Source organism: Callithrix jacchus, chromosome 4 (genome assembly GCF_049354715.1).
Source record: "Callithrix jacchus isolate 240 chromosome 4, calJac240_pri, whole genome shotgun sequence".
Lineage (NCBI taxonomy): Eukaryota > Metazoa > Chordata > Mammalia > Primates > Cebidae > Callithrix > Callithrix jacchus.
In genome coordinates, this window is record NC_133505.1 from 135906270 (window position 1) to 135931485 (window position 25216).

Here is a 25216-nt window from a genome sequence, read left to right on the forward strand (position 1 = left end):
AGGGGTCCAGTTTCTGCTTTCTGCACATGGCTAGCCAGTTTTACAAACACCATTTATTAAACAGGGAATTCATTCCCCATTGCTTGTTTTTGTCAGGTTTGTCAAAGATTGGATGGTTGTAGATATGTTGTGTTTCCTCCGATGCCTCTGTTTTGTTCCATTGGTCTATATCTCTGTTTTTGTACCAGTACCATGCTGTTTTGATTACTGTAGCCTTGTAGTATAGTTTGAAATCCAGTATTGTGATGCCCCTGGATGTGTTCTTTTTGCTTAGAATTGACTTGGCTATGCGGGCTCTCTTTTGGTTCCATATGAAGTTCATGGTGTTTTTTTCCAGTTCTGTGAAGAAAGTCAATGGTAGCTTGATGGGGATAATGTTGATTCTGTAAATTACTTTGGACAATATAGCCATTTTCACGATATTAATTCTTCCTAACCATGAACATGGAATGTTTCTCCATCTGTTTGTGTCCTCTCTTATTTCATTGAGCAGTGGTTTGTAGTTTTCCCGAAGAGGTCCCTTATGTTCATTGTGAGTTGTATTCCTAGGTATTTTATTCTTTTTGTAGCAATTGTGAATGGCAGTTCATTCTTGATTTGGCTTTCTTTAAGTATGTTATTGGTGTAAAGGAATGCTTGTGATTTTTTGCACATTGATTTTATATCCTGAGACTTTGCTGAAGTTCCTTATCAGTTTCAGGAGTTATTGGGCTGAGGTGATGGGGTCTTCTAGGTATACTATCATGTCGTCTGCAAATAGAGACAATTTGGCTTCCACCTTTCCTATTTGAATGCCCTTTATTTCTATTTCTTGTCTGATTGCTCTGGCTAGAACTTCCAGTACTATATTGAATAGGAGTGGTGAAAGAAGACATCCTTGTCTAGTGCCAGATTTCAAAGGGAATGCTTCCAGTTTTTGCCCATTCAGTATGATATTGGCTGTTGGTTTGTCGCAAACAGCTTTTATTACTTTGAGATACATTCCATCAATACTGAGTTTATTGAGGGTTTTTAGCATAAAGGGCTGTTGAATTTTGTCGAATGCCTTCTCTGCATCAGTTGAGATAATCATGTGGTTTTTGTTTTTGGTTCTGTTTATGTGGTGAATTACGTTTATAGACTTGCGTATGTTGAACCAGCCTTGCATCCCGGGATAAATCCTACTTGATCATGATGGATAAGTTTTTTGATTTGCTGTTGCAATCAGCTTGCCAATGTTTTATTGAAGACTTTTGCATCTATGTTCATCATGGATATTGGCCTGAAGTTTTCTTTTCTTGTTGGGTCTCTGCTGGGTTTTGGTATCAGGATGATGTGGGTCTCATAAAATGACTTGGGAAGGATTCCCTCTTTTTGAATTCTTTGGAATAGTTTCAGAAGGAATGGTAACAGCTCCTCTTTGTGTGTCTGGTAGAATTCGGCTGTGAACCCATCTAACCCTGGGCTTTTTTTGTGTGGTAGGCTCTTAATTGCTGCCTCGACTTCTGACCTTGTTATTGGTCTATTCATAGTTTCAGCTTCCTCCTGGTTTAGGCTTCGGAGGAAACAGGAGTCCAGGAATTTATCCATTTCTTCCAGGTTTGCTAGTTTATGTGCATAGAGTTGTTTGTAATATTCTCTGACGATGCTTTGAATTTCTGTGGAGTCTGTGGTGATTTCCCCTTTATCATTTTTTATTGCCTCTATTTGGTTGTTCTCTCTTTTCTTTTTTATCAGTCTGGCTAGTGGTTTGTCTATTTTGTTGATCTTTTCAAAAAACCAGCTCTTGGATTTATTGATTTTTTGAAGGGTTTTTCGTGTCTCAATCTCCTTCAGTTCAGCTCTGATCTTAGTTATTTCTTGTCTTCTGCTAGGTTTTGAGTTTTTTTTATCTTGCTCCTCTAGCTCTTTCAATTTTGACAATAGGGTGTCAATTTTGGATCTCTCCATTCTCCTCATATGGGCACTTATTGCTATATATTTTCCTCTAGAGACTGCTTTAAATGTTTCCCAGAGATTGTGGCATGTTGTGTCTTCGTTCTCATTGGTTTTGAAGGACTTCCTTATTTCTGCCTTCATTTCATTGTTTATCCAGTCAACATTCAAGAGCCAGTTGTTCAGTTTCCATGAAGCTGTGCTGTTCTGGGTTGGTGTCTGTATTCTGAGTTCTAACTTGATTGCACTATGGTCTGAAAGACTGTTTGTTATGATTTCAGATGTTTTGCATTTGCTGAAGAGTGCTTTACTTCTAATTATGTGGTCAATTTTAGAGTAGGTGTGATGTGGTGCTGAGAAGAATGTATCTTCTGTGGATTTGGGGTGGAGAGTTCTGTAAATGTCTATCAGGTTTGCTTGCTCCAGGTCTGAGTTCAAGCCCTGGATATCCTTGTTGATTTTCTGTCTGGTTGATCTGTCTAATATTGACAGTGGAGTGTTAAAGTCTCCCACTATTATTGTGTGGGAGTCTAAGTCTCTTTGTAAGTGATTAAGAACTTGCCTTATGTATCTGGTTTCTCCTGTATTGGGTCCATATATGTTTAGGATCGTTAGCTCTTCTTGTTGTATCGATCCTTTTACCATTATGTAATGGCCTTATTTGTCTCTTTTAATCTTTGTTGCTTTAAAGTCTATTTTATCAGAGATGAGAATTGCAACTCCTGCTTTTTTTGCTCTCCATTTGCTTGGTAAATCTTCCTCCATCTGTTTATTTTGAGCCTTTATGTATCCTTGCATGTGAGATGGGTTTCCTGGATACAGCACACTGATGGGTTGGATTTTTATCCAGTTTGCTAGTCTGTGTCTTTGGATTGGTGCATTTAGTCCATTTACATTTAGGGTTAATATTGTTATGTGTGAATTTGATAGTGCCATTTTGATGCTAGCTGGCTCTTTTGCCCATTAGTTGATGTAGATTCTTCATTATGTTGATGCTCTTTAGCATTTAGTGTGATTTTGGAATGGCTGGTACTGGTTGTTCCTTTCTATGTGTAGTGCCTCTTTCAGGAGCTCTTGTAAAGCAGGCCTGGTGGTGACAAAATCTCTGAGTACTTGCTTGTTCGCAAAGGATTTTATTCTTCCTTCACTTCTGAAGCTCAGTTTGGCTGGATATGAAATTCTGGGTTGAAAGTTCTTTTCTTTAAAGATGTTGAATATTGGCCACCACTCTCTTCTGTCTTGTAGTGTTTCTGCCGAGAGATCTGCTGTGAGTCTGATGGGCTTCCCTTTGTGGGTGACCCGACTTTTCTCTCTGGCTGCCCTTAGTATTTTCTCCGTTATTTCAACCTTGTTGAATCTGACGATTATGTGCCTTGGGGTTGCTCTTCTTGTGGAATATCTTTGTGGTGCTCTCTTTATTTCCTGCATTTGAGTGTTTGCCTGTCTTGCTAGGTGGGGGAAAATTTCCTGGATAATGTCCTGAAGAGTATTTTCCAGCTTGGATTCATTCTCTTCATCACATTCTGGTACACCTATCAAATGTAGGTTAGGTCTCTTCACATAGTCCCACATTTCTTGGAGACTTTGCTCATTCCTTTTTGCTCTTTTTTCTCTAATCTTGGTTTCTCATTTTATTTCATTGAGTTGATCTTTGACTTCTGATATTCTTTTTCTGCTTGGTCAATTTGGCTGTTGAAACTTGTGCATGCTTCGCGAAGTTCTTGTATTGTGTTTTTCAGCTCCTTCAATTCATTCATATTCCTCTTTAGTTATCCATTCTTGTTATCATTTCCTCGAATCTTTTTTCAAATCTTTTTTCAAGGTTCTTAGTTTCTTTGCATTGATTTAAAACATGTTCTTTTAGCTCACAAAAGTTTATCCTTATCCACCTTCTGAAGTCTAATTCCATCATTTCATCACAGTCATTCTCCATCCAGCTTTGTTCCCTTGCTGGTGAGGAGTCTTGGTCCTTTCTCGGCGGCGAGGTGTTCTGGTTTCGGGTGTTTTCCTCCTTTTTGTGCTGGTTTCTTCCCATCTTTGTGGATTTATCCACCTTTCGTCTGTGTAGTTGCTGACTTTTTGATTTGGTCTCTGAGTGGACGCCCAGATTGTTGATGATGAAGTATTTCTGTTACTTGATTTTCCTTCTACCAGTCTAGCCCCTCCACTGTATGACTGCTGAGGTCCACTCCAGGCCCTGCTTGTCTGGGATGCACCTATAGCAGCTGCGGAACAGTGAGGGATGCTACCAGTTTCTTTTTCTGCTATCTTTGTCCCAGAATGATGCCTGCCAAATGTCAGTCTTCTGGATATAAAGGGGTCAGGGAGCTGCTTGAGGAGACATTCTGTACTTTATAGGAGCTCAAGTGCTGATCTGTGAGCTCTGTTGTTCATTCAGGGCTGTTAGGCTGCTACATTTAATTCTGCTGCAGCAGAACTCATTTAAAAAAACCCTTTTCTTCTCAGAGGTTCTGTCTCGGGGTGTTGGGGTTTTCTTTATGTGTCCGTTGTGCTGTCCTGCCCAGCTAAGAGGCAGTGTAGTCACTATTTGCCTGCCAAGGCTCCGCCCTGCTGGTGTGAGGTCCGCCCTGTTGCTGTAGGCTCTGCCCTGCTGCTGTGGTCTCCACCCTGCTGCCACAGGCTACGCCCTGTGGCGGAGTCTTTCTGTTGTGGCAGGTTGCCTCAGCAATGGCAGGCTACGTCAGCAATGGGAGTGTACCTCAGTAGGGGCAGGTTGCCTCGGTAATGGCAAACGCCCCTCCCCCACCGAGCTGCACCATCCTGGGTTCAGCTGTGCCTGCCGTGAAGCTCTCCACCTGGAGCATTTAGAATTGCCATTTTTTTTTGTCCCACTGCCCTGGCCCAAATGCCGTTTCCCTGGAATCTCCTGTCTTGGCTCACTGTCCAAGTCCTGTTCAATCAGATGGATATGCCAATCTGCCCTCTCAAGTCTCAGATTGCAAGTTCAACAGGGCACCTGGACCAGTGTGCTTTGTGTGGAGCGCTGTGGAGTGCAGCTGTGCTGCAGTGCCGGCTGCCGGCTGCACCGGCCACCTGCTGCACCAGCCAAAACTGCTTTGCTGGCGTCCCACGTGTCTTTTATACCTGGGAATTTCCCCATTCTGTGGGCAACAAAGATCCATAAATGCGGCCCTTACTCACCCTCCGCGCGTTCACCGAGAGCTTCAATCCTGGGTTGTTCTCACTGCGCCATCTTGAGTCGGTCTCCTTGTTTTTATTATTCTTGAAAATATAATGTTTATAAGCATTAGCATTTTTAACATGGTTGTCTGCTAATTCCATCAGTTCTGTTACTGCAGGTGTATTCCTATTGTCTGATTTTTCTCCTGTTTATGACTCATATTTTCTTGATTCTTTACATGCCTGATAATTTTTATTTGGATGACAGAGATTATATACTTTTCATTGTTGTGTATTGCATTTTATTGTATTTCTTTAAAGAGTGTTGAACTTTATCCTGACAGTTTAGATAGTCAAGGATCACTTGGATTTTTTTTGAAATTTACTTTTAAGTTTTGTTAGGGAAGGTGAGGAACAGTCTTAAAGCCAGGGGTCTGTTAGTCTCTCTACTAAGCTATGAAACTTCTGAGAATTCTACCTAGTTTGTTATTATCACTCTTCACTCTGACTGTTGAAAATATGACTTATTCCAAGCTTTCTCAGAGCTCTCAGAATTTTTTCAGCTTAGGGATTTCCAGTGCTGTTTTCCTTCATCCCATGCATGCACCTATCAGTATTCAGCCAATGACTCAAGGGAATCCTTCTGCACATTTCTGGAATTATCTCTCTATGTAACTTCTTTCTTTTTCAACAGGTATTCTATTTGCCATCACAAGTTTCAGCAGCCTCAGCTTCTTCAAACTCCACTCTGTCTCTCAATGCAGCTGTAATGCTGGGCTTTGGGTTTACCCTCTCTGTGTGCAGCCGAGAAACTGCCTCTGTGCACTGCTTCATGGTTTTTTTTCCTTCTGTCAGAAATCACAGTCCTGTGCCTCCTGCAATTTAATATCTAAAAAAAATGGTTTCTTGGTTTTTATTTTTGTTTTATTTGGTTGTGTAGTTGAACAGCTTAACAAAGAAGAATAAGTACTGTAAACACTAAGAAGAACTGTTCAAAAGAAGAATATTCTTCAGTGCCTAATGAGACACAGAAGTCAAGTAGGATTAGCCCTGAAGTGTGTTCATTAGATTTAACAGCAATAATAAGGACATGTTTTTATGTTAGTGGGAGTCATTTCAATTGATTCCATTGGGTTGTGGAATATTGAAATATGATAACAAAGTGTGGTCCAGTTTGACCCTATAGCAGTACCTTATAGAGATGTGAACTCTTTTTTTCCACTAAGTTAGCACAGATGAAATAATAGTCTCTAACCATTTTCGCATATATGATAAAACATTTGAACCTGGTCTAGAAAATGCTGACCTAGAGGAAAACAAGAATATTGATGATTCTTCAAGGAAATTCCGATATCTGACTTCAATTAGACATGTGATTAGAGAAAATAAAAACTGGACAGGACATTCATTATTCTGTTGCCAATAGCATTATTAAGTTTAAAATACGAGAGAGCTACATTTTTAGAAACAACACAAAAATTCCTCAGAATTTCAAAGTGCTCTGATGAGTATGAACAATGCTGTAAGTGTCTATGACCAACCTTTGCATTTTCAGCTTCAAATCCAAGCATCCACTCTATCACTTGGACCAGGAATAAGCCCTGTGGAAACCTACAGGAATTCCATTTTACCCACAAAATGCTATGATATAGCCAAACTCTAATTAAATTCCTGAAACTGAAGTTGATGCCTAATGTTCAATACATAAATCAGGATAAAATTGCAGTCCAAATTTCTATAAAAACATAGTTATGTGTTTGGTGCTATCATTTTTACTGATCATTAAATAATTCTGTTGACTAAAGTTGATTGAATTTTGATTACTTTAAAATCACGATTAAAAGTCTAAACTTCTGAATAGTGAAACACTTCACCATTATTAAAATTACAAAAAAAAATAAAAACTTATAAAGCCTGTGTCAGACGATGCTTGTACTGCTACAAAGAAACACCTGAGACTGGTTAATTTATAAGAAAGTAGGTTTAATTGGCTCACAGTTCTGGAGGCCGTATAGGAAGGACAGTGGCATTTGTTTCTGGTGAAGGCCTCAGGAAGCTTCTAATCATGATGGAAGGCCAAGCAGGGGCAGGCTTCTACGTGGCAGGATTGGTAGAAAGCCGGGATGTCACACACTTAAACAACCAGATTTTGCCAGTAGGCACTCACTGTCTTGGGGACAGCACCAAGTCCTGAGGGATCTGCCCCATGATCCAAACACCTCCCATTGGCTTCACCTCCAACACTGGGAATTATATTTTAACATGAGAATTGATGGGGACATGCATCCAACTGTATCACAGCCTTCTTGAGTAATTCATTTATGAGCCTGTATTTTACTACTTTTAAAACTGGCATGACTAATTTAAATGAGCAGTGATTTGAGATTTATGCCTCCCCTTTCTTTGTGTCACGGATAATTTCTCTGTGCTAAGGTGTGAGCATACACATCATTTGAGCCTTTACTGAAGTAGAAAACCAAGCCTGCCTTCTTTTGCTAGCAGGGGAATAGTAAATCCTCTATTGCTAAACAAATATTACATCTAATTATGATTTAAGTTTAATGTAGGCCATAGTACTATCTAAACACGTGGTTAATGGTCTGGTTTATTCTCCACTATAACTTCCTGAATAAACTTCCTGATTTGGAAAATCCCAATGTCTATTTGTATCGTCAACTATTTCTTAAGAATTTGTTCTTTGGTTTTATACAATTATTTGGATAATTTCATAATTTAGTTATTTAAAGATAAGGATGTCTCAGAATAATTTAAATTTATTATATTATTATAGTTTTGATAACATAATTTTCTGTTAATACCATAATTTCTATTAGGGCCCATTTTGTTTAAGTGAGTTAATACATACTCTAAGCAGTTGGCAAAGAAAAACTATGTAAGTGAATATGTAAGTCATCCTAATTTTGAAATGTTATTCTACATCTGATGTTCTTTAAATTACTTGGGGATGAGGTTAGTGGGTTATTCTACACCTTAGAAGCTGTGTTCACGTTGGTAATATGCAAATAATCACATTTTAGATCTTTGGGTTTAAAATATCTTCTAGACACAGCCCTTATTGCAGCCTTTTTACTGATTAGCAATAATGAGATAGAAAAGTACTTACATATAAAGACAAGATATACATCCAAACCTGATGATTATTTTAATATCAGAATCTGGGAAGATATTTCACCAAATATTTGGGCAGGAAAGACAATAGAGGAGAAACTGGTGATCATACATCACATCCTAGAAACAATAATCTCACAAGGAAAGTACTGTTAGCAGCAACAGAAACAGGAATACCCTTGGTAGCAGTGGATATAAAAATTAAGCTGAGGAGGGCAGGTGTGAGATACACAGTGAGATGCAGCCAGACTTGGATCTAGGAATTTGGCAAGGTGCTATGCGTATGAGTTTACCATTGAACTGTAGATCTGAGAAGGATAATAGAACAGCACCAGAAAGAGTTAAGTCACAGACAAAGTACAAACACTATATGGTGGCGAGTTCAGACACAGAGAGAGGTGATAATCTTTCTAATACTGAGTCATGCTCTGCTTGGGAGACAGAAACCACACAGGTTTTTTAAACAGTGAAATAGAATTGTTAACTGGTAAAAGGTGGTTGGTTACTAAAAAAGGATAAAAGAAAGCTATAAGGGGTCCCAAGTACAGGTACAGAAGAGCAGTTACTCCCTCAAGGTTGAGGGAGAGGAGACGGTGAAGGAGTTAAGGGCTAAGAAAGGGCATGCTCCTTCTCCCACATTCAGCAAAGCTGAGGTTCAGAGGTCTTTAAAGATGGTGTTGTTGTCATAGGAACATACAGCCTATGGGTGGTCAAACAAAACCAAAACAAACATGTAAGAGTTTGTAGACAAATGTGTCTGTAGAAGCTGCCCATTGTTCTTGGGGGATAGGAGCACGCAGGAGCTACTGAGAAGCAAACTTCAAGCTCAGAGCACGTGTGCAGATGAAAGCTAGTACAGACAAGTGTCTGAGTTTGCTACCATGTAGTGTTTGTACTTTGTCTGCGACTTCACTCTTTTTGGTTAAGCATTGTGCTTTGGGATGGGAAGAGTGAGGGCACCAGAGCATGAATGTTGATGGGTGCTAATACACTTATGAGAACCAGGACTTGCACATTCGTTCTACCAACCTTAGGGAATCATGATGTTTTTGGAGTGGAAACATTTTCATTTTTTATTTTTCTTTAACTCTTTCTTCATTTAGATTTAATTTTTATTAGTGTAAAAGACTCCACTGTTCACAGATATTGTGGTTTTCACTGTGCCTATGGGGAGGCAATGTGCCCTCCCAACTAAGGGCACAGCAGGGATTCTCTCTGGGACACTGGGCTGCCATGTTAAATAATACAAAAATAATGATGAAGATTTTAATGAAGAACCAGAACTCAGCCTGGAAGTGTGGAGGGCCACCATTGTGAACTTACTGGGTCCTTCCAGGGCTCTCTATTGACTAAGCCTAATATTCTACCACCCAATACAGAGAACTGTCTACAGGGTCTAACTGCTGTATCACAAAGCAGGATGAATTTGGAGATCAGAAACAGTAGATGGAAAACTGGCCCAGCTGGTCCCTGAAAAATGACTTATTCCAAGATCCTAAATGACATTTTAGAAATTCATTTTGCATTTTTATTAAATTGCAAGAAGATATGAACTCTGTAAATCAAGAGCAGAAACCTTTAAAAGGAGAATATAAATCAAAAAGACAAGTGGATAAGCAGAAATTAAAGATGAGTGGAATGAAATAAAATTATTCAAAAGAAGTTAAGATTGCAATAGGGTAATGAAAATAGGCATTGGTGGTAAGTGTATACAATAAAACTTTTCCTGTAAAACAGGAGCTGTAAAAATAGAGAACTAATTTGAGAGGTAAATATAGCAAGAAACGTAAAGCAAAGGAAAATGATTGCAGAAGACATTAGGATATTATTGATTTGGCAGATAGACCAGGGAGATATACTTTAAGAATTATAGGTAATCCTGAAAAAGAAAGTTGATTAATTAGAACAGATGTAAAAATGAAAAACAAATCTGAAGAAGAAACAGTACTGAATCAGAACACAATTATGCTCCCAAGCTGAAAGAACTCACCATGTTCCAGTAAATTGATGAAAAGAAAAAACACCTCATGCTTTAAAAAATTCTAGCAAAAACTTGAATGATGTAAATAAAGAGAAAATCATATGTATATCTTGGGCAAAGAAATAACTTTACTAATAAATTCCTCAAATCAGAATTGTATGAAGAATAAATCTGAAAAATCAATATGCTAGATGTTACTTCTCTTCAAGCTCACCATGGATTCGCCAAGTCTAGTTTGGTGCCCTTTAGATGTTCACATGGCATTTTGGACTTCTCCTATTATATAATGCTTATTCTATCATGTTATGTTAACATATTTACTTGTCTCCCTCTACTAGACCATAAGATATGTCTCCAAAGAAATGTTTAAATGCTAAAATTATAAGATGATAAGATACAATGACTTTGTCTAAAATTTAATCTTTGAGACAAAGAGCAGTTGAAGAAAGCCCATACCCAACTCCTCTCTACCTCCAAAAGACAGAGAAAACACATTTTCTTTCTAATTCACATAGCATTATGGTTTCTGGATGATTATATATTTTCATAAATGCAGGAAGCAATTTTAATGTTTATGTTCACTGATGTTTCCCAAGTGACTAAACTAGAATAGTACAAAGCATATAACAGATACATGATTAATACATGTTTAATGGAAGCAGAAACATTAGAATTAAAATTTTAAGATATTTCCCATAAAGTTGTGTTAATGGTTGCTGTTTTTATCCCCTCCATAGGCTTGTAACTGCAGCGCAGTGGGATCCTTGGATTTCCAATGCAATGTAAATACAGGCCAATGCAACTGTCATCCAAAATTCTCGGGTGCAAAATGTACAGAGTGCAATCGAGGTCACTGGAACTACCCTCACTGCAATCTCTGTGACTGCTTCCTCCCTGGAACAGATGCTGCCACCTGTGATTTAGAGACTAAAAAATGCTCCTGTAGTGATAAAACTGGACAGTGCACTTGTAAGGTATGTGTTGCTGAGGGAAATAAGGGAAAACCTCCCTCAATTCTGTTTCCATTGCTCAGTTTTAACTTCATTCAGTGTTTGTTATGCCTGCTTCATCAAGCTAAACAAACAGACGGACAAAATCTCATTGCCAAACACAGAGTTTTCATTAATGTGCATTTGTTGGCATACAGATAAACACTACTTTTCTAGACCTTATTTTCAACCCAAACCCAACTTTTTATCTAGTTGGTAGAGATGATATATTTCCAATGGTAAAGCGAAACATATATACATGTATATATATATATATCCACACACGTATACACACACACACACACACATACACACACATATATATATAAGCTTTGCTTCAGTAAGGACAATCTATCTGGGAGGGGTGGCAGGAAAGACAGTTCTTTTAAGCGTCATCAGAGAAAATCACAGCTAAATAATAAGGCTTATAAAAACCATTCCTCCAAAAATTAATCTGCAATCGCTTTACACTAGAAAACATATTTACTGCTGTGGAAGTTTAGTAAAATTTCAACATGTATAAACACTGTCATTACAAACAGTGACTATGTGTAAATTTCAGCCCTCATTAATATGGTTAAATGATGTAGAAAAAGAGCCAATTAAAAAGGATAAAAGGATTTTTTCCCTCAGATAGTTCTGAAAAATCAATTCCAGGATAAATGCAGTTTAAACCATGTCAGAGGTATCTTTTCAAGATAAAGTCTATGAAAAAAGGGACAGAGGAAACAGGAGGATACAATCTGGGGAGTGGTTATTAAAATTGCTTGAGAATTGAGGAAAATGGCAGTTTCTAACATCAAGGGCTTCAGCCAACACAGAGTACAATGCTGCATTATTACATCTTGTAATTATGATCACATGTTTAATATATGTTATATATATATATTATTATAATTATATAAATGGATATTTTAACCTGCTGCCTATTTTTTACAGCTTTTAATAGCACCACTGTTTAGGACTCAATGTTTTTATGTTGCTTTTGAACTTTTCATGAGTCTTTCATATTGCTCAGAGCAGAATTGTAGGAAACGTGCCACTTACATTGAAAAAACAATGTACAATACCCTTAGTCTTATATCTATTTATAAATGAGCAATTTTTGAAGGACCCATGAACTCCCAACAATGAGGTTAACTACATGTGCCATTTGAGATGTGGGTCTAATACTCAGTGTACTTTTGTTTTGTTTTAAATTTTTTAAAAAGAGTATGCTCCTATTATTCATAACTTTGCCATTATACACTCTGAGGGTCTCTTGTCTTTCTTCAGGTGAATGTGGAAGGCGTCCACTGTGACAGATGCCGACCTGGCAAATTCGGACTCGATGCCAAGAATCCACTTGGCTGCAGCAGCTGCTATTGCTTCGGCGCTACTACTCAGTGCTCTGAAGCAAAAGGACTGATCCGGACGTGGGTGAGTAGGAGACTGCTGAGCCATGTAATGGTATAATGTTAGTTCCCGCTGGCGTCTTTTAGTCAGGCACTGAGGGGTAGTAGGAAATGGCAAAACATTTAAGTAACCTTTTCCTCTGTGCATATTTAGGAACAGCAAAGGGGCCACGTGCCATTAGACAGTTGGAGTACATGTCTTTCTTATTTGTTTTTAAAAGTAGTTCATTTATTGTTGATAAGGAAATAGATAGCAAGTGAAAAAGAGGAACCTTGTCAGGGAAGCATCGTGCTTTGGGATAGGAAGAATAAGGGCGCCAGAGTATGAATGTTGACAGGCACTAACGCACTGATGAGAACCGGGACTTGTTGCACATTCCTTCCAATCAACCTTAGGCAATCATGATTTTTGGAGGGGAAACATGTTCATTTTTATTTTCCTTTAATTCTTCCCACATTTAGATTCCATTTTTATTAGTGTAAAAGACTCCACTGTTCACAGATACTGTGGTTTTCACTGAGTGAATTAGTCAAAAGGTTTATGTCCTGCCATGCTTGCCCACTACGTGTGAGTTCTGCTGCTTGTGAGAATGGGGATAGGGACTGCAGAGAGACATGCAGTTTAAAACTTAGTTTTAAAGAAATGTCCAAAAATGTAAATTTAGCCTTCTGCTGTCTTTTGGCCCCTTACAGGTGACTCTGAAGGCTGAGCAGACCATTCTACCCCTGGTAGACGAGGCTCTGCAGCACACCACCACCAAGGGCATTGCTTTTCAACAGCCAGAGATTATTGCTAACATGGACCTGGTAAGACAAGATCTCCATTTGGAACCATTTTATTGGAAACTTCCGGAACAATTTGAAGGAAAGAAGGTGAGCACAAGAACTTTGATGTCAAGCAAGAACAAGATAAAATCTTGTTTTTAGAATCACACCATTTAGAGATTTATCCACTTCCTCATTCTTCTTTTTATTTTGTCAGTTGATGGCCTATGGGGGCAAACTCAAGTATGCAATCTATTTCGAGGCTCGAGAAGAAACAGGTTTCTCTAGATATAATCCTCAAGTGATCATTCGAGGTGGGACACCTACTCATGCTAGAATTATCGTCAGACATATGGCTGCTCCTCTGATTGGCCAATTGACAAGGCATGAAATTGAAATGACAGAGGTAAAGTTATTCATTGTTTGGGGCAAAGATGCCCATGGTTTTGCATGCAGTTTTGTTGGAGTGATTTCTCTTCTTGTTAACAGAAAGAATGGAAATATTATGGGGACGATCCTCGAGTACATAGAACTGTGACCCGAGAAGATTTCTTGGATATACTGTATGATATTCATTACATTCTTATCAAGGCTACTTATGGAAATATCATGAGACAAAGCAGGTAAACTATAATATAAAATATTCAAACTTTTATACCCAAAGGATTATAAATCATTCTATTGTGAAGACACATGCACATGTGTGTTTATTGCGGCACTGTTCACAATAGCAAAGACTTAAACCAACCCAAATGCCCATCAATGATACACTGGATAAAGAAAATGTGGTACATACACACCATGGAATACCATGCAGCCATAAAAAGGATTAGTTTATGTCCTTTGCAAAGACATGGATAAAGCTGGAAAACCTCATTCTTAGCAAACTGACACAAGAACAGAAAACCAAACACCACATGTTCTCACTCATAAGTGGGTGTTGAACAAGGAGAACACATGGACACAGGGAGGGGAACATCACACAGTGGGGCCTGTCAGGACTGGGGGGCTAGGGGAGTGATAGCAGGGAGTGCAGGCATAGGGGAGGGAGGGATAGCATTAGGAGAAATATCTAATGTAGACGATGGAATGATGGATGCAGCAAACCACTATGGCATGTGTATACCTATGTAAGAAACCTGCACATTCTGCACTTCTACCCCAGATCTTAAAGTATAAAAAAAAGTTCAAGCTCTTATTCTAGAGTCTATAGGGAAGGTTATTGACCTATAGCTATCAGATAAGAAAGACTGGGAAGTGATTGTTTTTGGAGTATGGTGGTAGAAGACAAACCACAAGTGCCTTCCATGTGGCTTGGAAGAAGTTACTGCCATTCATCAGAAAAGAAAAATAGCATGAGAAGCAAGTTTAAGGGGGGGAAAAAATGAAATTCACTGAAGACATAGTGAGTTCAAGATGCTAGTCATAAATTCAGGAGATCATGTACTATAGGTCAGGTAAAATTAACTGTTGTGCTATAAATGGATTATAAGAGTGCTGAGAAAGTGACTGTCTTCACCCATCAGGGAAACCAGGCAGGGCCAATTCAGTCCAGTCTCCTCCAGTCATGAGCATTCTCATCTGTTCACCCCAGTGTGCCATACAATGTTGTCAATTTCCCTATGCATCATGATGAGAAATGATTCTGAATTACATTGAGAAAAACACAGAATAGAAAGAACAAATGCAATGTTGTTGAACCTAAATGGTGGGAACACGTCAAGGGAGTATTCTGTGTTTTCTTATGACTCAAATTGGCCAGTTCAAATGAGGCGTGATGGGTCTTACACTTAGGACCACACTGGTAACATTCATGATACGGGTTTCAGTGGAGTCCTGGGGCAGAAATAATCTCAGCTGTTAAAGAAAGAATGTGACACATGAGCCCAATATTATAAGTGTAAACTGTTGTTTTCCATGAACATAATCGTAGAAAAAAGGAATAACATACTGTCAAAAGTAAAGAGATAATTGTTTAATTTGAAAGAGTATGTTTATAGACCATCAGAAAGGATTAGTAATGAGGAAAATATTAAAATATAAATAAAGAGAGCATAACTAATAGAGGAACCCAGAGACTTCCACATCATGAGCCCTCATGATCACAGTCCTTGAGTGGAAGGTTCACCTTATTCAATGGCATAAAAAGAGAAATCACACAGATGTAGGTAAGTTTCATACTGTGGGCTGAGTTCATATACAAGATCTCAATTTCTCTTTCATTTCAGTTTCTATTATGTTCTATAAGAATATAGAATCAATATATGTTTGTAAACAGTCTTACATAATAGATTATTAGACCTGCCTAGGAAAACAAAACAAAAACATTATGAAGTCTCTCATCGGCCAAGTAATGACTATAAAAATACCATTTTTCATGTATTTATACTGTAATAAGCCAGCAGAAAGTCTTTTATTTCATGCAGACGATCCATAATCCTTTTCTGATTGATGTAGGGACTTTCAGTAAAAGAGTAAATCAAGGACCAAAATTCACTTTCATATCTGTATTCCTTTGGTTTTCTTTTGATATTTCTCTCTGTAAAAGGAGATTCTTTTTATATGAAATAATTTTTTTAAAAGCATATATTTTAAAAACACTGTCAGCTATGCTGTTAATTATTTTAGAATATCAAATGTAAATTACGTGGCAGAAGCCATAGCAGATTTGCATGTCTCAGAAAATAGCAGGTAATTTCATGAGTTTGCAAATAGATTATTTTGCAAATTGTTCTGTACTGCAGTGAAAGGGTTTGGTAGTAAACAGAACATCTTGTTAGTGGAACTGATGGAAACAATGTTGTCATGCACCTTTAATTATACATTCTTTGCCTCTCTCACACCAATTTCACCTTCCTACAGTGTGACACTTTGTCTTTTTTCCCCATGTCTATCTTTTTCTTTTATCACACTGTTTTACATACCTCACTTAATGAGATCCTTTGGTTTAAGTGACCATTTTTTTGAAACTTTAGAACACATTTAAAAAAAAAAATTCGGGGTCCAAAGTGGCTCCCGCCGGAGGTCATGGCGCTTGCGAAGGCGAGGTCATCTGTTCAAGGCTAACCTGAGCAACCTCATAAGCTCAAACTGATTGGCAGAAAAAAAAAAAAGAACACATTTTTTTCTAATCTCAGTGAAAATTAGGTTAATAGTCTCACAATGGCAAGAACAAATAAGGCATGTCATCAGCATTTGATTTTGTAAGGCAGTGGAATGGTGGCAAAGGTTTTTTAAAGGTTTCAACAATCCCCCTAAAGTAATTAAAATAACCCTGTGTCTTTATTTATTCAATTATAAATTTTAATCTCAACAGGAGAGAGTTTAAGAGTTAATATGTGGTTTGAGATTTGAACTTTGTACATTGTATCAGTGCTGGCATTATCTTTTTTTTCTTTGCTGTTCTTTTCTTTTATAAAGTTTATTTTAAGGAAATAGCAACTTTCGCAAATCAGTATTTATTTAAATGGAAGCTGGAGTTTGGCCAAATCCCTGATGCAATCAAAGCCATTGTTGTCTAATCCTCTGAAAAAAAAGGTGTATTGCAAAAATATTTGTTATTGCTGCCATTCAAGCTTCACTTGATTTGCAAACACTTGCTGGTCTGTTATGTGCATCCATGTGCAAGAGAAAGGAGAATGACGCCAGTAGCTCCTCAGGCTATAAAATTCCATGGAGATGCCAATGCAAAGACTTTTCCACAAACACCACTTTACTTTCTTACTCCTCAGAGAGTCCAGAGAACATAAGGGAGAAGTCTTTCTTGCAGGAGGCGAGTAGTTTGTTTACAGATCACCACCACTGTGTATACTGTAAGGAGCGGAGAGTGGAACCTGAATTTTAATTGAATGTGTGTTTCATCAAGACCAATCTTTAGAGTGCAGATTACAATGCTACCAAAGCCAGAACATGCATTCATAATTCAGTTTCAGTAACACCTACCTTTGCTTGTTATAAAGTTTGTGATTTAAATTCCTTAAGCTACTGGTGGTAACTTTTATTCAAACAAAACCATTCATTGTCTCATTTTAAAGTTTATTTGCAAAACATGGTTGTGTTACCAGTTAGTCCATAAAATAGTCCCAGTTTGTGGACTACATATATTTTTTAATGTATATTTTCAAATTAATAAAAAGGGGTATTAATATGTTATTTTCATTTAAGATTTTCTTTTCAATTACAAGGACTTTTTCACCAACAGAAAAAGTGAGTTAAATTACTTGAAGTAATTATTTAATAAAGTTAAGAAAATATTATTTTGGAGCATTCTTTATCTTCAGAAATAGATCAATGTATTAGATTATGTGCGATCATTATTTTCTAGGTGGTTTTTTAAAGTTCTTGCAAGGACATTCAGAGGATTGGGAAGAAGAAATTTGGGACAGTAGTAAATTAAAAGCAATTTCACCAGTGCCTATGAGAGATAATCCAATGGGGAATGACCTTGAGTTGCCTGTTTGCAAGAATATAAATGTCTAATTAGTTGGCCATGTCTACCTGAAGCTACTCACATTTTAAAAAGTGGAGGAAAAATCTTTTTAATAACTTCTAAATAGGATATCAGACATCCAGTTTACTAAACTTTTTATGATTTATGTGAATATTTTGCTAATATGTAATCTTAACATTTGAGGGAGCAAAAATGCAATATTAAGATGTGGCACCTAAGCCCTGGAAATTTAAAAAGCTTCAAAACAATGTTAATTATCTTGATTCAATCATCCCACAAATTATCTATATATCAAAATATCACATTGTTTCAATAAATATAGTTGACCCTTGAACAACATGGGGGTTAGGAGCATCAACCCCACCTCAGGCAGTCAGAAATCTACATATAATTTTTGATACCTTTAAAACGTAACTACTAATAGCCTCTTCTTGACCAGAAGTCATAATGATAACATAGTTGATTAACATATATTTATGTAGGTATTATATACTGTATTCTTATCATAAAGTAAGCTAGAAAAAAGAAAATGTTTTTAAGAAAATAATAGGTGCGGGGTGCAGTGGCTCAAGCCTGTAATTCCAGCACTTTGGGAGGCCAAAGCAAGCAGGTCACTTGAGGTCAACAGTTTAAGACCAGCTAGGCCAACATGATGGAATCCCATTTCTAATAAAAATACAATAATTAGCTGGGTGTGGTGGTGCACACCTGTAATCCCAGCTACTCAGGAGGCTGAGGCAAGAGAATCACTTGAGTCTGGTAGGCAGGGTTGCAGTGAGCCAAAATCATGCCACTACACTCCAGCCTGGGTGACAGAGTAAGACTCTGTCTCAAAAAAATGTAAAAAAATAAAAAGGAATAATAAAAAGAGAAAATATATTAAGTGGAGGTGAATTATCGTAAAGGTCTTTATCCTCATTGTCTTCATGTTGAGCAGACAAAAGAGGAGGAGGAAGAAGAGGAGGGGTTGGTCCTGCTGTCTTAGGGGTAGCAGACGTGGAAGAAAGTCCACATGTAAGTAAACCTATGTAGTTCAAACCCATGTTGTTCAAGGGTCAACTTATGTACAATTACTATTTGTCAATTAAAAACAAAACACAATAGAACATGCTGGAGGTTAACAAAAACCTGAGAAGGATATTGCTATAGGATTGGGTGTTTACTAGGTGATCTTAGCTGATTGTCATGGTAATCTAAGTATATTCTTGCTGTTTCCAGGATTTCCGAAATCTCAATGGAGGTAGCTGAACAAGGACGTAGAACAGCAGCGACTCCTCCAGCTCACTTGATTGAAAAATGTGATTGTCCCCCAGGCTATTCTGGCTTGTCCTGTGAGGTAAGCTAGCTCCTACTAACCTGCTTAACCTCAACTCACTTTAGGAGCTAAATGGAAATACTCCCAGAAGTACCTTTACTACATATATACTATTAACCTATTTTATTTAATCTTCCACTCACAGTATGAGACGCAGTAGCAAGAGGATAATGTTATTGATCCTAAGTATAAATCATACCTGAAGGGAAATAGTTGATAAAAAATTTAAAGATTTGTGAAAAAATTTAACAGTCAGGAATTTAGATTGTTTTTATAAGCCCATTTATTATAACTGATCTATTTTCTCGGACCACTTCTAAAGAGTTAGAGACATTTAAATTGCAGTGATTATAAGATAGGATTATACTGGGTTTTGAAACATTTTTGTATAGAACATGACAAAACTTGTATGCTAAATAGCAGGCTGTTCCCTTAAACATAAGCTTCTCAGAGGGACATATATTTATTCCAACAGTGCTATCAGTCATTATATTTGAGAAACTTTTTGGCTTTTTTTTTTTTTTTTGCATTTTAAAAGTAATTTTAAAACTGTGTTTTAATACACTTGTTGGGATATTCCCTGGCTTCCTTCAGAATTTTCAGATTTCTTAGAATCTTCATCTTCTGAAAGTTGATTGAATTTCTATAATTATGAAATGTTAATAGTAACAGTACGATTTAAGGGAGGTGGAATGAATGGATGAGAAACTTGCCTGGGTTTGAATCTCAACTTTACCATATAGTGAGGCTGAGACCCTGCACCAGGTGCTACACCTCTTTATGCTTCAGCAGGTAAACACCAATTCCCTGAGTAACTGGCACCATCCTTTCACCTCTCCCACAGACCCCACAGTCTGAAGCCTGCCATGTGTGGGGTCTCCAGGACAGCTCTAGCCATAGAGCTGGGATTCTTTCTCCTAAGTCAGACTGGATGGTCTCCACAGCACACCAGTTAGTTTTAATATCTCCCTAACCTGCAGCCTAACAGTCTTATGAAGACTAAATGAGCTGTGAATGTTAAGGATTTATCATAGTGCCGGGTGTATAGTCAATGTAAGTTTCGATGGTTAATATTATAATTAATGTAATAACTACTTATATACCCATATATTGATCCAATTATAAATGATTTTATACATCTTATTTTGTAAATAGGATTTGAGAAGTTTTATTAAGTATGATACATGAGACAGATAACACTAGGCCAAAACTGAAGTGAAACTTAAAAATAATGAGTGTAAATTTCCTGAGAGGGACATGGCATCATGAAAAGAAAAAGGAATTTGGTTTCAGTGAATCTTACCTAGCTGCACTACTTGGACGGGGTACTTGCTCTGTTTGTTGCCAAATCTTGGGTTTTTACCCATACATTGTAAGGATTTATTTAAATGGAAACATTTTTTTAAAAACCCATTATAAACTGACATGCCATTCAGCTTAGCTGCCATCACATGGATTTCTCATTGTTCAAGGGAAAATTTTATAGAATAACTGCAACTACTTTGTGACACATGCTTAGAATAATTTTCTAGCCTTTCTTGTGACTGCTCTGAAGGGCAATGTTTGTTTACATGTGTCCATTTTGAGCTAATAAATAAATAAGAAATCCATCTCCTTATTAAATCATAACTCCTACATACTTCTATTTATACACACATCAGTAAGCTTATATGTACTGCTCTTTCCAATATACATATGTACATATCAAGTATGGGTGAAAAAGGAGACCGTGTTGCACATTTAAATGGGTGACATTTCCAGTGAGCATTGAAGATTTTAAAATAGAGGACAGAAAGAATGTGAGATTTTTCTAGACAAGAGATGGAATTTCCTTTATCCCAAGGAGTGTTTGGTTGTACTTGTAACTCTGTGCACTTGGTCAATGTTCTTAATTGCAGTAGGGCTAGTTATTATATAGCTATCGAACCCATGAAATAACAGATTGAGTTGAAGTTCTAAAATTCTCTGATTCTACAATATTATTTTGCTGTAGAAATATTCAGTAAGTAATCAAGTTTGACCTTTAGATATCTTGAAGAGAAGGTTATTACAGCTATATTTTTTCTGCATTTATTTCAAATAATACTGTTCACTTGCGAACAAAAAATGTTAATAGAATAGCAAATTATTTTAATGCAACTGACCTTCCATTGTACATTTTAAATGTCAAAAACTTTTCTTCTTATGATTGATAGACTTTTTGAATAGTACATTCAAATACATGCTTTCCCATTAATTTTAGTCATGTTCCATCATTACATAAAAATATAAATCAGCATAAATAAAACAAATGATAAATGAAAATCAAAAAAAAACTAAGAATATGTACAAATTGTCATCTGCATTAGTGGCTTTACCTATGTCCCATGATTTTCACTTAAGCATCTATTTACAGACAGTAATTATAATAATACCTTAGTAGAGAGATTACAGAAATAAAGGCCTATCTCTCATAATAAGGTACCTGAGGTGTCCTCCACAACCCATTGCCTCTAATCCATTGTACATCTTATTTATAATTCATCTTCATTCCTAAATGTAATTACCCAGGCATAAAATTTTATCATCAAAGCAAGAGCTAAGGACAGTTTTGAAATAATACATCCCATTCAAGTAACACGTGCTTTGGGTCATGAATACACAAAGCAATTCCTCTACAATATTTTTACAAAATATATGGTATGCTAGAGACAACTGCATCTACAGGCTATTTTATTTCATGCTTTTATCCACAGTATGGTTGCAAGTAAACAAAATTAAATATTAGTTACTACTAAAATGTAGCCAGTTGTAAAGACACTTAGCCTTTGCCTGCTACCTGTACTGTTATGACACTGCAGCCCTGGTGATTAAAAATGTTAGTTCTAGAAATACCTAATTATTATAATTTATTGTTTGCAAAGGGGACAGATTACCTTCAGGAGTCAAACAAAGGGCACCATTTCCTCACCAAATTTCTTGGTGTTGGAGCCATTGAGTTTGCTATGCTTTATTTAACCTGTCTTGAAGTTACATTAGATGTAGGTTATTGCCCAAATTGACTTAAACTGCGCTATATGCAGTTAAAAGATTATATACAGATACCATTCTTACTTACAACTTTCTTTCTTAAAAATGAAAAATATTCAGCATTGCCTTTGCAGCTCTCTGCAGTAATATGGAAATCAGAAATTTGTCAACGATCTCCAGGTCATGTTTTGATAGTTTCAGCCTCTATCCTCCCTTCCCACATTTTAATAGGGTTCAGGCTCACAGTTGAATGGCTGGTGTCTATTGGGTTACCACTCAGAAGCTGTCCCTGATGGCTACTAAAACTGATTTTTTTAAATCTCCAAATAATTTATACCTATTATCAACTCATAAAGGCAAAATCCAAAAAAAGTCTTAACCGACTTACACATGCACACATCTATCCTTTATCACTTCTGTTGTACACAGAGGACCCAAAGTCTCTGTTTTCATGTGCAGACAAGTGTTAAGGAACATGGCATAGGTAAGTTATATTATAATTTTGTTTACAAATACAACTTAAAATAATCATGGTGTCTGTATTTTTAGTTTATTCTGAGCAATTACATCTAAAAACTATTTGAAATACAGAAACCTCTTGATTTATGTATGTATTAAACATACTTTATCTCATTTAATCCTCAGAACAACTAGATAAAAAACCGAACTTACCATTGATTGAGTGCTTACTTTCTCCAGTACCATCCCAAGCACATTTTCTAATAGAGTTACACCAACATCATCGACTATAGTTTATGATCCCCATTTTAGGGGTGAGGAAATTGAGGTCCATGATCACACACCTACACAGCAGTTCAAACCTTAATAAGTCTGTTTCCAAAACCTAGGTAAACTTGTACTCATCTATTATGTTTTACAGTCATGTGCTGCTTAACGACAGGGATACATTCTGAGAAATGTGTAATTAGGTGATTTCTTCATTATGCAAACATCATAGAGTGTTCATACACACACCTAAATGGTCAACCTGCTACACACCTAGGCTACATGAGATAGCCTATTGCTCCTAAGCTACAAACCTGCACAGCATGTTACCAGTACTGAATACAGTAGGCAGTTGTAAAATAATGCTAAGTATTTGTGTATTTTAACAAAACAAGGTACAATAAAAATATCATTTTATAATCGTATGGGACCACTGTTGTATACGTAGTCCTATCATTGACCAAAATGTCATTTTGCAGCAGCACATGACTATACAATATTCCCACATTCCAGGTGAGGAAACTGAGGCCCACAATATTCAGAACCTTACAACATACAAAGTGATGGAACAGGAATTAAACTCAGGTTTGCCTGATTGCAAATTCCATGCAAAGATACAAGAAAGAATGTTTTTATGAGCTTCAGCACAGTGTCTATTTTTATTATTAAACACTGAAGAAAGAAATGAATGCAGTGTGCACCCGAGCCTGGGATTTGATGGGTTTCTACCGTCTTTGATTCATTCTCTCCTCTCTACCCTCCCACATTTTTGTGTAAATTTGATCTAACGTTTTAATGAAACAATATATTATAAAAAATAAAGAGGAGAGCAGAAGAAATTTGAAACATGAATAATTTTAACACTGGGGAAGAGAACTTTGGAAAAGTTTACTTAGAGTAGAAATGATAAGAGAAGCTCAGGAAAGTATTTATTTCCTTTTTTTAAAATTCACCAATGTATTTCAGAAAGACTTTTAGATGGAATTCAAAAAGTAAGTTTTTGCTTCCAATTCAAACATAATCATTCTCATGAACTTTGTCTCAGTTTGCCAAGAGGAAAAACATTCAATATTGAAAACCATCCTAAACTTTTTTTAATTGAAAGAATAGTACAAAATGATCAAGGAAAAGAGAGAATTTCTGTGGTTTTTTAAAAAACGTGTTTTAAGTTTTAAATTTTTGCATTGTCAAATATTTTCTCTTTCTCTCTCTCTCTCTCTTCTTTTTTTCCTACCTCATAGAAATGCAATCCATCAGGACACAAAATTAATCAAAACTAATCTAAAATGTTAGAACTGAAAGACATTTTAGAAGTCATCTGAGTTAACACACCTGCTCATTCGTGGGATTAGGAAACTGTGTCTCAAATTAACTTGCCTATGTCTCTCAGACAAAACTAACATAGAATCAAAGCTTTCATATTCATTCCTTTTACAGTACCAAAGAGTCTGTATGCACTTTTTTTTTTTTTTTTTTGAGACGGAGCCTTGTTCTGTCACGCAGGCTGGAGTCCAGTGGCTGGATCTCAGTTCTCTGCAACCTCCACCTCCTAGATTCAAGCAATTCTTGGGCCTCAGCCTCCAGAGTAGTTGAGATTACAGATATGCATCACCGGGACTGGCCAATTCACCTCCCAGGTTGAAGCTGTTCTTGTGCCTCAGCCTCCAGAGTAGTTGGGATTACAGATGCACATCACCAAGCCTGGCTGATTTTTATATTTTTAGTCCAGACTAAAATGTTGGCCAGGCTGCTCTCAAACTCTATACCTCAACTGGTTCACTCACCTCAGCCTCCCAAAATGCTGGGATTACAGATGTGAGCCACTACCTCCTGCCTTGTCCATATGCCCTTTTAAATGCACACATGCACAGCAGAGAATAAGGAGCCTGCAAGCGATGTTGCACCCTAATTATTAGACTCTCCTAAGAGTTTTAAAACAAACCCGGGCCTCAACTCTCCCTGAAAGGAATTGATTTCACCTCCTCTAGGGATAGAGTGGACCACAGACTTCCACCACAGGTATTTTTCTATTGTGTCAGGCTGCCTGTCCAGGGAAAAGTCACAGTAATAGGAAAAATGTGTTATGCATTAGAGTAGAATTGCCCACCTTCACATTTGGGTCTACAGTGCTAACCTTTGTAGGATTCCTCAGTGAAGACTATTGCTTCCTTTTTTTTTTTTTTTTTTTTTTTGAGACAGGTCTTGTTCCATTTCCCAGACTAGAGTGCAATGGCATGATCTCTGTTGACTGCAACCTCTGTGATTATAGACAACTGCCACCACACCCTGCTAATTTTTTTATTTTTAGTAGAGACAAGGTTTCACCAGATTGGCCAGGCTGGTCTTGAACTCCTGATCTCAGGTGATCCGCTAGCTTCGGCCTCCCAAACAGCTTGGATTACA

General features: G+C 37.2%; 1 protein-coding gene across 2 annotated transcripts in view; it reads left to right on the forward strand.

The window, feature by feature from the left end:
- LAMA2 (laminin subunit alpha 2) overlaps nt 1-25216 on the forward strand; it is a 637958-nt gene that overhangs the window by 425546 nt on the left and 187196 nt on the right. For both annotated transcript variants that reach the window (XM_054254427.2, XM_054254428.2), the window contains exons 23-28: nt 10903-11139; nt 12430-12573; nt 13242-13421; nt 13531-13719; nt 13803-13936; nt 18982-19099. In XM_054254427.2, the coding sequence (XP_054110402.2) occupies nt 10903-11139; nt 12430-12573; nt 13242-13421; nt 13531-13719; nt 13803-13936; nt 18982-19099 (1002 nt within the window). The remainder of the gene's footprint in view (nt 1-10902; nt 11140-12429; nt 12574-13241; nt 13422-13530; nt 13720-13802; nt 13937-18981; nt 19100-25216) is intronic.